The sequence below is a fragment of the Chiroxiphia lanceolata genome, chromosome 6 (genome assembly GCF_009829145.1).
Source record: "Chiroxiphia lanceolata isolate bChiLan1 chromosome 6, bChiLan1.pri, whole genome shotgun sequence".
Classification (NCBI taxonomy): domain Eukaryota; kingdom Metazoa; phylum Chordata; class Aves; order Passeriformes; family Pipridae; genus Chiroxiphia; species Chiroxiphia lanceolata.
This window is the reverse complement of record NC_045642.1, coordinates 5,957,655-5,971,166: the sequence shown is the minus strand read 5'-3', so window position 1 is coordinate 5,971,166 and position 13,512 is coordinate 5,957,655. Positions and strand designations below refer to the sequence as shown.

Genomic DNA, 13,512 nt, shown 5'->3' with positions numbered 1-13,512 from the left:
AAGTCACAGTATCTCATGTGAACATCATTCCAGGGTCATGGATTTTCTGTCCACATTGCCCCCAGAAACATGTCAAGGGTCAGCCTGAATACTGACAGGCAATTATGATTTAAGGTGAACCCCATTATCTGGAGGCTATGCTTCCAGTTCTCCCCAGCTTTCCAGCATCACCAAAGGTAATGCTAACTGCTTTCTTTCTCAAAAATCTGTCCTCCCCTTCAGTTTCTTCAAACCTAACCCCACTAAACATCACCCAGATCCCCCTTTTTGCTGACCTCGGCTCAGCAGTTTACCTGCAGAGCTGCTTAAAATTTAATTCTGATTATCGGTACTTTAAGACAGCTGATATACTTTTGGCTAACATACGTTCTGCTCACACAACATTAAGACGCTGCAGAGAAATGAACAGTATGATTTTGCATTATAATTACGTTTCAGCTATGCCTTCAAAACAGTTTGCTGCATCAGAAGCTGCTCGATGGAGGTTGTAAGAGCACAGCGCTGCCAGCGGCACTGGCACCACGGCTACTTCCAAACTCGTACAGCTGTAGTAAAAGCTGCACTGGCCTCTGCTTGAAACTGAGGTTTCATGCCTTGCAAGTACTGCCCGAGTCAAAAGTCGGTGCAAACTTCAGAGAAAGAACAACCCTGGCCTAAATACTGCACGGGGACCGGCGTACCGCAGTCTCCGAGGGCAAACACTCGCCTGACGCTGCTGCCTCGCAAGCGAAGCAGCGAATATGCACCGTAAAGGCAGAGAGCCCTGCGCGCCCGCATTCCCTCAGGGCTGCACGGCCCTGCGTGCGAAGGCCCGGGGGAGACACACTGCCTGAAGGGTGTCCCCGCTCCAGCCTGACACCTCTCTGATGAGCGCAGGGAGAGCAGGCGGCGAGGGCGATCACCAGCGCAGGCGGCGGCCGCGGGCAGGGCCTCCCTCACACGCTGCCCGCGGGGACGCGCGGCCCCCGCGGCCACGGCCGGGGCTGGGCGAGCCCTCACGGCCGATGCGCCCGTCCCGACCCCGCGGCCGCATTCCCGGCCCTGCTCCTGCTCCCGATCCGCCCCCCCCCCTCACCTGCCCGGGCGCCCGGCGGCCCCCGCGGCGGGGCGGAGCGCGGCTCCACCGAGCTCGGCAGGCCCGGCCCCGGGGAGGACTCGCCGCGCAAGGCGGGCCGGCTGCGGCGGAGGCGGTGCGGCGCTCCCTGGGGAGTTTGGTCCCCTCTCGAGTTAAAGGGGGTGTGTGTCTTTCATGGGTTATTATCCCCTGAGGAACACGCTGTTATCCCTGTTACCACTGCACTGACCCTTGCGTGTAACAACACTTCGGGCCCCAGTGGAGCCTGAACAACTCGGGGTTTCAAATATCAGATGTAACCTACAGTAAACATCACCAAACAGAAATGGCCTTTGTGAGCGAGACTGAGCAAGACCATGGTCGAACAGAGCCTGTGCTGTGGCATAAAACAGCCCTGCTCTTTCAGAGGGGGCCACTCTTGTCTGCACCCTCTGAGATAACGGGGCAGATCTGTGTTAGACCACAGGACCAGGGCAGTGATCATTCCGCACGAACTCAGCACTGGTGAGGCCACACCTTGAATCCCATGGTCAGTTTTGAGCCCCTCACAATAAGAAAGATAATAAGGTGCTGAAGCAAGTCCAGAGAAGGGAAATGGAGCTGGTGGAGGGTCTGGAGCACAAGTCTGATGAGGGGCGGCTGAGGGAGATGGGGGTGTTCAGCCTGGAGGAGACTCAAGGGAGACCATATCAATCTCTCTGAAAGGAGGTTGTAGTCAGGTGGTGATCAGTCTCTTCTCCCATGTAATAAGCGACAGGGCAAGAGAAAATGGTCCCATATTGGGCCAGGGGAGGTCTAGATTGCATATCGGGAAAAATTTTTTCTGCAAAGGGTTGTCAAGCATTGGAACAGGCTACTCATGGAAATAGTGGAATCACCATCCCTGGAGGTATTTAAAAGCCATGTAGTTGCAGCACTTAGGGATGCAGGTTAGTGGTGTGCTCAGCAGTGCTGGGTTAACAGCCAACTCGATGATCTTAGGGGTCTTTTCCAACCTAAGCGATTCTATGACTCTATGAGGTGATTTTACTGACAAACAAGCCTTGTGAGCAGTAAGCTTCAGGGAAACAAACTTTCTGGAAACGTAAAACCATAATGTTTAGTGCCCCATACCTTCCCACTGGTAACCATGCTAATGCTGCATTTATTTGATCAGTGTGTTTCTTTTGGTTGAAGGGAAGGAGATTCTGACAGAGAGAAATACAACTTGTATAGTTGAAGGCAATGGCAGAATGTAGCACATACCAGTTTTGAGCTGAAGCAGCTTATGTTGGTCTTCATGTTTTCAGTCTTTATTGCACTGGAATCCCCACCTTCTTCGGTATGCATTAACTAGTGGCGTGAGTGACAAGAAAAAGAAGAGCTAAATTAAAACAAAAAGGAAAACCTTTATTTCCCTCCAGAGGGAAAGGTTTTTCCCAGCTGTACAAGAGGTACCTGCTCCATGGGACACTCAGTGGCCATACTGCAGTCTGCAAAGCACCCAGAAAAGACCTGGTGCCTCAGTGTAACCAATAAAGGGAAAACCTTAACATAAATGTTACCTGAGCAGCACTTTTCAGAGACAGTAAAGCATTCACACAGATGAAAAGTTGGCTAGTTGGATGGAAGCAGGTACACACAGAAGTGAAAATAGTCAAGTGACTGTTTAGATACATTTTGGCAGTTAAAAAGGGGCTCAGACTAAGTCTGTGACTTACGGGAAATGAAGTATTTTTGTTGGTAGTTATCATTTAACATCTTCAATAAAAAACAGTCTTCACGTGCCAAGGCAGTGCTGCAATGCATGGAGTTAGATGCATTACTTTTAAGGAAAGAATGATACGAATTATTTGCTTTTAAATTAGGTCCCAAATCCATTTCTTTCAGCTTTCTTTCATATTCTTGTTCTTTTCTCATCTTCACAAGGGAATACACATACTTTTGGTTGTTTCCCCATTGAAATACATTATTTCAAACCAGGAGCTTGAAAATTCTAAATTATTTTCAAAGTTTGATAGACTGGATTTCTGGCAGATAATTAGGTTCCTTTCATATATACTGTTTACAAATGGCTTTATTTATTTATTCCAGTTTGGTTAATCTTTATTAGCTTTATCTAAAGATTATAATACTTACCTGCAGATATTTTATACGGAGTACATACCTTGTGTCAATCTCTTCCTTGTGTCAAACTAGTCTGCAAGCAGTAGCTCCTAAAAGAGGGCAGTGTGAACATTTTTCCTATGCTGAATATAGATTATTGCTTGAGAATCCACATTTACCTTCCTGACTCTTATGCTGTTGACTTTGCAACACTAGGTTTCTCAATTATTTTTACTTCTTTGTTTTCTTTTAGAACCAGTGCACACCCTATTAAGTGCATACTGGCTGAAAGAAAATACTTCATATTTATAATTTTTTTTGTTTTATTAATTAAATGGAGAATCAAGTGGATCAATTTGTTTAAATTGGGGAGAAACAAATCGTGTCTCAATAATACAATTACAGGTTTTTAATGAGTAAAATCTGTTATTAACATAAACCATGTATCTAAGCATACATAAAAATCCTGACCAGACTGCAAAAAAAAAAAAAAAAAAAAGAACCAGAAGTTGTTTTGTTTGGACCTTAGGAAAAAAAAAGCTGTACATACACCAAGAATAGAGATTTTTTTTTCCAAGCCAAAAGGGGAACCTATTGAGGAATTATAACCTTAATAAGGGTGTGGGAATTAAAATACTCCTAAGCCTCATTCAGTAACAGGAGCACTCCAAGGCATTTGCAAGGCTGGCTCTCTACTTTTATAAACACTGTTACATAATACAGAAGTGGAAAAGTCTCTTATCTGAGTGGAAATACGAACCAAACTACCTTCAAGGTAGCATAATTCAGTAAAATCTGAATCATTAGTGTTGTGCTTGTATTTTTTGTGCTTCTACAAAAGAAAGAATTTTAAAAGAGGCCTATCAGAAGCATTATATAATGAAAGTATTGACTTTATTTATTTTACAGTACATTTACGTGTCATTTTACTGTCACAACACCATTTTGCTGAATCTTGTAGTGCAAGATCAGTACACTGATTCTCTTTGGGCTTTACTCTGTCGCTGTCATTCGTAGGGGGATGAACCATGGGGGTTATGTCACAGGTTTTCCGTGTGACTACGAGTCTTTGCAGTAAGTTACTGCCACATAAATATCATCAATTAGTAGGCAGAGATCATTGCAAAATTTAAAGTCACATGCTAAGATGCAAAGAGCAAACATCCTTAGGAAGCAAACTCTATCCAATAAATTTGCTACCTTGAGATGACAGTAAAAGGCTGCAGACTAGACCAGTATTCCCAGTGGAGTCTGACATACCAACAATAAAGGTATTTTCCTGGTTCTGTGAGCTGGAGCTCTGCACATGTGCTCAGGGAGACAAAGGCAGCAACTTAGAGCAGGCCTGAGATGTATGTGCAGTGGGGAAGACTGAAATGTAGCTTAGAAATGTAGAGGAATTAATATTAGAGTCAGTGCAGTGTGTAAATAAATAAATGCCACACAGCCTGCATATGGTTCCAGAATCAGACACAATGGAAGGGTGATTAGGAGCTATAAAAATCAATATATAAGTAGCACGAGGGGATGCCCAGCTTTTTGAAAAGCCTAATTACGACAGAAATATAAGTGTTAGAAATGAAAACTGGACCTGGTTGCAAATTACCTTCTAGGGTAAATGAGCACAGCGTGAACTTCAGTCCATTCTTGATGTACATGGTCAGATTAATTCTTCTGCACTTACATAAGGAAAAAAAAAAATCTGAGTGAGGTTTTACATTCAGACTTTTTTTCTAGGATAACTCTTCTGAAATTAGAGAATATGCAAGACATAATTTAAAACCACAAATCTAATAGCATCCTGACTTGTATGCTGACCTAATAACTAATTAGCTTGCATTTTGTTGTGCCTCTGTTAGAATCCAGCATTAAAAAAGTGCATTACTTTGTAAGAAAACATCAACACATAAAACCAATTTGTAATATATTTAACATATACCTTCATACTGATCCGAATTTTAATGAAAATCTCAATAAATTAGAAACAACATCATATTAATAAAAAAAGGACAAAGCTTGCTATTAAGAAGAGTTGACAGCTCTTGATTAACCAAGAAGCTGTCAACACAGAAAGCATATGAGAAAGAACTCTTTATCATTACCCAGGAAAAGGCACAACAAACTTCAGTAAAAAACCTGAGAACCTCAGACTACAAATCCACTGAATTGTCTCAGACCAAAACCTAGCACTAAATGGAAAATCATCGTCACATTATTTTTGAGAAGAGATGGCAAGGAGACAGAAAAAAAAAGGCATCTTGCAGTTTGGAGTGTCTATATTAATTCTCTATTTTCTACACTAAAACTACTCTATGTTGTCCAAGCAAAATGTTTGCTGAGTGGAAAAAGTGTGGAAGATGTGATGTGACTATGTAGCTTTTTTAGTCATCCTGCACTTGACAATACCTATGAATCTCTCCCTTTGACAACCTTCTCCAATGACTTTTTTCCCCTCCAAAGAAAGTTCAGACACAAACAATGACTACTACACAGACAGTTTCTAAGCACTTAAAAGAGGTGTACATATAGCCCAAGGAAGGTTGCTGCCTGAGAAAATATGATACACTTGGCATTGTCTTCTCTTTACGAAAGAATGTTAATGGCAGGTTGGAGACTGCCAGCGATACCTCCCCAAGGTAAGGCAGTTTTCAAGGAGGAATGGCTCTACAAAGCCATGAATTACTCTGTCCAAGCCACATCATTAAAAATGTAATGATTATGGAGACCATATGTTTTTCTTGTTACAGAATTAGTCATTAAATTCTGCCTTTTCCAGTCAGAAACTGGTCTTGTAGGCAGGATGACAACTTTATGAAGAAAATAAAACAAGCACAGTTATAGTCTTTTTATACACATATATTCTAATAAAAGCCTTTTAAAAAAGCATGTAGGATGTTCAGGTTTTTTGCCAGTTTCACATACTATAAGAATGAAATACAGACCCATAAATTGTTCAATTTTTCACTAATGGCTCACCAAAAAAAAAAAATCTAAGTAATAAAAAACAAATTCCCCAGTGGGCTGCAAGTAAAAATACATTTTAAAAGACAGAAAAATGCCAGATTTTGAACATACAGGATTACCTCAGGAATAGTGGCTGTGAAATGCACTTCACTCAACAACACTTCAGTGTTAGCTGAAAACCTCTTTACTAAACACAAAATTGGTACTGGAGAAACAGGAGCAAGAAGCTGTTAAAGCAACATCTAAATGAACAGCCACACTAACAGCAAGAGATGCACCCAACAGAATTTCTCCACAAAACACACATTTTCTAGGCAAGATTATAACCAGAGCCCTCAGTAGCTCACGAGGTTGTTTCTAGTGACTGAGGCAGGTGTGGTTTTTTGCTTCTGAGGTTCAAATCTTGGCAACCTGCAATTGAGCACGACAACCTGTAGGAGCAACAACTTAGCTTCAGACAATTCATACACCCAGCTTGTCACACACAGGGTTTTTTAGAAACACCATGTTTTTGACAGCTTCACTCGACTTCTCTTTCTGAGGATGGTCCTGGGTAGGTCAACCTGTGAAACTGAAGATGCAATTCAGAAATCCAGTTTGCAGACACCCCCCTAAATTCCTAGCCATTGACTTGGCACAAGGCAAGCACACAGTTCTTTCTCAAGCTTTTGTGAAAGATTTTGCACACACTCCGAGCTTCTTCTCTCCTGTGTGCATCAGTAGATGTGAGAATGTCCACATCAGAGCACTGCCCTCAAAAGAAAGCTACCTGGAGAGATGTGGAGGTGTGTCTCTTAAGGCCTTGCTTTGACTAAGCAGTGAATGGTTTGGACTGGAAGGGACCTTAAAGATTATCTTGTTCCAAACCCCCTGCCATGGACAGCATTGGGTTGCTCCAGGCCCCATCCAACCTGGCCTTGAACACTTCCAGGGATGGGGCATCCACAACTTTTCTGGGCAACCCGTTCCTCTCCATGACTTAAATCACTCCAACTGCTCCCAGAAAATAGTCTTTTGCTCTTCAGTATCATCAGCTCTTTAATAAATTTGAAAGTAATATGTATTTTGAAAATCTTGAGAAAGCCACAAAAAAACCCAAGGCAGATTAATTCTAGTTCAAACTACTGCATTCTGAAAAACAAAAGAAAAGAAAAGAGCCTAATATGAATGCAATATTTTAACACAACAGAAGGACCTAATGGGTCAAAACAGCTGCTACAGTCATCCTTTAAAAGCTCTCTGCTTAAAAATCTTTACCAAATTTTTGATGATAAAAAGGCCTTTACCTCTTGAAATTGGCTGTATGAACTCAGAGAGTCTTCATTTCTTCCAATTAGATAAGTTTTATCAGATAAAAAAGCAGAAGCAGAACATTTATAAGATTGCAAAGAGGATTACAATATAGTTTTCATAGTTTTTAAAGAACAAATTTGAATTTAAAACTTAAAACTGCATTCAGTTCTTGTAGGCACTGCAGCTCTATAAAAACCATTTAATGCATCAGCTCTGACTCAAAAATTATATTTTTAATGTATACATTTGCTTAGACCAGCCAAAATTATGTAAATCAAATTCTAGTAGATTTAAATGTCCTAAAAGATTTTTGTACTGGCTTGATCGAATTTATGGAAGATCGACTGTTTCTACTAAATGTGTGAACTCATGCATAGACCAGGCTCAGATATCTTCAATTTATTTTTGAAAGGAACATTTAAAGCCTCTCATAATCAATGCTACTGAAATAAAATCAGCATTCTGCCATATTTCAAATATAAAACCGATTATATTTTACTGAAACATAAAGCAGTGTCAGAAATTCGTATTTATCATATGAAACATTAGGGTGGCACAAATGGAACTGCATGACATCCTTGGCACCTACTTCTAAACTGGTCAGATTCAGAAGGGATACTGGACATAAATGAAACCCTCAGGCTCTTCTGGAGCTTGATCCAGACCAGAAATGCCATATGGTTTGCTGTGATGGTGAGCAGACAAGACTTGTTGTTCCATCCACCCCTATTAGCAAGGAAAGTATCACACACATTAATTTTTAAGAGCTAGAGCCTGCCATACCTTCTAACTTAACAACATGAAAGTAACACTGAGTAGTTCCACCAAAATCACTCAATGTTTCTTTTTCAGCAGATCTTCAAAGATACTTGGGACCTAAAGGTGCAGATTGACATCTCCAGTATCCTGCTAGCAGGACTTCAGCAGACAGCAGTGAGCTGCCTGGTTCTGTAAGCACATACCTTCACCAGACTTTCCTGGTGCCTTCAGCACTCTGGTCCCAGGTGACTTATGCACTGCCGAGTAACTTACCCACTGGATGGTCTGCAGACCAAAGTGTAACTGAACGTGAGCAGGGTTAACAAGAACAGACCTCAAAAGTACACCAAACAGCTTCTCTTCCAGTGCCATGAGATTGCTAGGTGCTTAAAAAGGCTTACAAATTAAAAAAAAAAAAAAAATCTGCTCTACAAGCCCTTCTGTATAACTGCTTTTAAGGAAACTTGCTTACTTCTCGAGTCTGTAAACTTTTATTTGTTTTATTTGTTTTTACTAAAAAAGCAACTTATTTCACTTGGCAGGAGCTACAAATTTGCAATTTTTTTTTCTGAACAGACATTTCAACAGCATGTTTTAAATTAAGAGCGTCTCAAGGAAATCAGTAAAAGAACAAAAATGTACTTTAACATTGTTTTCAAATATTTATTAAAACAACATACGAATGTTTTTCATCCATATAGCGATTCTGCCTGCAGTATCTGTAACGTAATAGCCACATTACCCCCAGTTGTCAGTTAAATAGCAATGAGTCTACAAACCCAAACAATCCTCCTCCTCCTTCCCACTAGGCACTTTTGCTATTGTCTAGGACCACAAATAACTTTATTAATAGCTTAGCTAGCAAAAGTACAAAGTCACCAAAAAGAAATATCACCGTGCTAGCACAGACAAAACCTTTTTGTCTGCTCTAGAAGCATGCTCCTGGCTCTCAAATTTGGGATCAAAACCTCCAATCACCACTAGGGCTCATTCCTTTTACTATAAAAATCTCCGTCAGCATTCTCAGGATCTGACATAAACCTTTTTGGCTGGTTCTTGGGGTTATGATAGCTTAGAGTCACAGATAAGCAAGCCTGGAAGAGTACAAATCCTGCCAGAATAATTCCCATCTTTCCAAACAGAAATGAAAAATCACAGCTTTAAGTTATGTAGTAGAACAACGTTTAACGTGCATAGAATACGAACCATTACAAAAGGTTAACAAAGTTAATAGAGGGCCAGAGGTTTCACTCTGAAGGAGTAACAACAAATGCAATTAAAGTATTTGCTACACACGAGGCTGGAAGGGGCTGCCGAGCACTGCATCCACGTTTGTGGCAGATGAGCCACAGTAGAACAGGTGATATACAAACAAACAACAGGGAATCAGAGACGAGAAAGCTTACTTCACTTTGGAACCAAAGACGAATCATGTAACAGAGGGTAGGGTTTTTTGAACACGGGGTATTAACTTAAACATACCTCGAACCTCCTGGTTTATAGAATCGTGCTATTTGTTTAGAAAGTCAGATAGAATAAATAAAGTTTTTTTCCATGAAGAAGGATGTATTTTGGTGGAGTCACCACCCCTGGAAGTGTTAAAAAAATTAGCAGATTTGGCAGTTCGCGACATGGTGGTATTCAGTCGAAGGTTGGACTTGGTGATCCTGGGAGGTCTTTCCCAACCTAAGATCTGTGAGAGGAGGTGCTCCTTCCAGGCAGACGCCGGGGCTGTGCCTTCCGGGGGGGCTGGCGGCAGGGCTGGGGGTCCCGTTTGAAGGCGGCGGGGGTCCGGGTTCAGCCGGGGCGGGTCCGGGTCCGGGTCCGCTCTCAGGCGCGGAGATAGTCGTTCTTGAGGCGGCTGAGGCGGGCGCCGTGGCTGCGGACGGTGAGGGCCAGCAGGTCGTGCTTGTCGCGCAGCCCGCTGGAGATGTGGCGGGTCTCTCGCAGCAGGGCGCGGGCGTGCAGCAGCAGCCCCAGGAAGCTGTCGCCCAGGCGGGACTCCTCCCGGCCACCCTGCTCCTGCCCCTGGCGGAACTTGCCCTCCAGCTCGCTCAGCGAGCGGTCCGAGCTGGAGTACGCGTCGCTGATCTGCGCGGACTCGCGGCGCAGGTAGGCGCCGTAGCTCTCCTCCCCGTCCAGGTCGTAGGAGATGCTCCTGCCGATGCCCTCCAGCACCCGGCCCGCGTCCTCCACCTGCCGCCCCAGCACCGTGAGCTCCTCCCGCAGGCTGAGCCCGCCGCCCGGCGCCGCCGCCCCGCACCGCCGCTGCTCGCTCACCCGGAACAGCAGCTGGCACCGCTCGGGGTCGTCGTTCTCCTCGTAGTCCCCGTCGGGGACGAAGTAGTGGTGCAGGCTCCCGTTGGACATCTCGGGGTACAGCGGCCCCTCGAAGTACCCGCGGCAGAAGCTGCAGAGCCAGAGCAGCCCCAGCAGGCGCAGGGGGCCCGGCATGCTGCGGCCGACGAGCAGCCTAGGGCCGCCCGCGCCCCATGGGTGTCCCCGGTGCCGCCGCCGCCGTCCCCGCCTCCGCCGCGGGCCGCCCGGGCCGAGGGAGGGCTGGCGGCGTTCTGGGCCCGGCTCCGCCGCGCCGCGTTTAAAAGCGGGGCAGCCCGCCCAGGGGGAAGCGGCCCCCGGGCAGGGCAGGGCCGGGCCGGGCCGCCCCCCGCCCCCGGCAGTGCCCCCCGCCCCCGGCAGTGCCCCCCGCATCGCCCCCGCGGGGAGGGAGGGATACGCGTACAACTTTCTCCTCTTTAAATAAAGAAATCCCCCTAAACCCGGCATTGCTCAGCTCTGCTCATTTTCCCCGTCAGAAATGACTGCTTTGCTAGCAGCCCGGTCTGCACAGCAGCTCGGACACAGTGTTTTCGGGGCGGAGGGACTTGACGAAGTTGCTCAGGCCACGTAGTTTGTCGCTGGTTGAAAACCCAGGAGGGAAAAAGATGCGACATCGAGTATAAAGTGGAAAACAGTAAGCCCTGATAGGGAAGATGGGGAAATGAAATGCAAAATCTGTTCTTAAACAAAATGTCAGATGTGTTTGAGGAAAACCTCAATACGGTGCATCCAATGGTGCTGATTTTGTAAAATTTGAAGTGTTCCTTTTTCATGAAAAAATATTTTGGGTAAGTCTAGTAGTTGGATTGTGGCAGGGTCGAACCGTGCGTGTAACTTGTAGAAATCTCTCTATTATTTTTGAGTTGTTAAATCAAGGTGAGATCACAAAAAGAAAGGGTCTGTAAAGTTACCAACTCCTTTCACATCATCTTTCCTCTTCCCTGGAAAAAATCACCATCTAGCAGAGATTATACCAAACCCTGTAGTCATCCAGAGTAAAACTTACTGAATTGCTTTTAAGTCGGCTCTCCAAGCCCTGGAGTCAGTTGAGACCACCCATACATACACCTCCATACATACATACATTCATGAGCAATGTTTGGAGAGTCCAGGCAACTTCCTGTTGACAATCCAGGCCAGACAAGCTATCATAACAGAAACACTCCATTCATTTGGAAACATTTCAAATTTGTAATTAAATTCACAAACCACTCATATAAATAGGTAGGATTGGGGTAAGCTATTGTGCTTCAGCTTTCTGTCAAATGTTTAAAGCTTATTCAACTGAGGCTGTTTGGTATTTGTCCTTGGTCTGTGTTTGCCAACAGGGGCTTCATGAAGCAATTTTATTCACAGGATGCTCTTGTTTCACCTAATATTTTATTTGGATACCAGTTCTTTGTCAACCATAGCACATTACCTGCATCAGTTTCTACCCAGGCTGGTATTACTGCCAGTCAGTTGGTTTGCCTGGTACTTGGTTTGTGGTGGACTCCACTTTTGAGGTCTCTTCATGGAAGCACTGTACTGTAAATCACCCAACCATAGCTTTGTCAGCATGGTTACGCTTTCGTCAGTGCCACAGAGAGTAAAAAAACCAGCCTTAGTAAATATTTTGTCTCTTCGTACATTTAGAGATTAAGAGGTGTCAGCTGCAGCTGCTGACTCCCTGCCACTGCTGTTTTCAATCCAACATGTATTATCTGAGTTTAATTTAAATCTTATATCCAAATAGCATCTCCCCAAGTAACCCGCTTGGAATGTCTGCTTTTGAAGGCAGTCTGCAATACAGGATCTGCAATCTTGGTGACTCAGTGGGCATAGCTTTGGTAAAAGCTGGAAGTTGCTGAAAGATACACAACAGCCTGATCCAAGGCAATACCTATTATGGGTCATGATTAAACACAACAGAGTTCTAAGTTTTAACCAAAAAGCGTGAAACAATGGAAAAGATGTAGGCTTACACTGTCAGAACAAGACTGTGCGTGAGTAGCCATTATTCATTCCAAAATCACATCTAAAAGACAAAAGTCTTAAGACTGCAATGAGATAATCTAATATGAATACCCTTAAACTGACCATAAAACTGTGTGCATAAAAATGAAAATCAGATTTTTTTTTTTAATGAAAGACACACACTGAAAGCAACCATTACCTTTATCCATCAAGACTTGGGTTGAAGGGTCAGACATTTTCATCACAGTTAAATGCAGCAGGAACAGAACACCACAGCAAAGGTTGTAGTAACAACATAAAAGTCAGTGTCAGTGCAGAGTTTCCTAAAGTAGTTTCTGGCATTATCTGGAAGTTCAGAGGGCAATAAAACCGAAGGAAGACAGAAGGGAATTTCTCAGGAATACCAGAAACCTGGGGTGCAGAGAACCAGGGAGGAGAGCAAGCCATTTTTCTGCTGAATGTTGCATTTTCTGCTGGGAATCCATAGGGGTACTTGCATGAGATCAGATATCTGGGGAGCTTTTGGGATACATCCAAGAAGCAGCTGTTCCTTGTGGCATGCTCCCATGAAGGCCCTCATTGAAATCCTGGCATTGTCAAAAGACCCACTGATTTCATCACGGCAGTATTTTACTCTCCATGCCTGCTTAAGCATTTAAAAATTCCCTCTGTATAAATGAGGAAAAAGTACTGGAAGCAAAAATAAAGCAGCATACTGATACTGTCATCTTACAAACACTTGGCATGACATACTCTGCTGTGGTAAAGCCATTGTTTTTCCACTGAACAGCAGTAGTTTATAGTACTATAAAGAACTGCAGAATTTACTCTGCATAACCTCTTATGCCACAGCATCAAAATGAGCCTCCAGCCAAGAAAATGCCTATAAACTGATGGCAAATGCACAGCTCAGCACTGGATTTCAGATGACACTTGTATACATCTTCCTCTGTAAGCCGTGCTTTATCTTCAGGTTTTGGCTCACACATGCTTGCTCTTTCTGTTGCAGATCACGGTAAACTTTGCAGCATCATAATGTTTCA

General features: G+C 43.8%; 1 protein-coding gene across 1 annotated transcript; it reads right to left on the bottom strand.

Moving 5' to 3' along the window:
• Positions 1–7,122: 7,122 nt before the first annotated feature.
• On the bottom strand, positions 7,123–10,714 carry FIBIN (fin bud initiation factor homolog). The gene has a single exon (XM_032692127.1). The coding sequence runs from the start codon at positions 10,628–10,630 to the stop codon at positions 10,007–10,009; it is 624 nt and encodes a 207-aa protein (XP_032548018.1). The 5' UTR covers positions 10,631–10,714; the 3' UTR covers positions 7,123–10,006.
• Between the last annotated feature and the right edge of the window lie 2,798 nt (positions 10,715–13,512).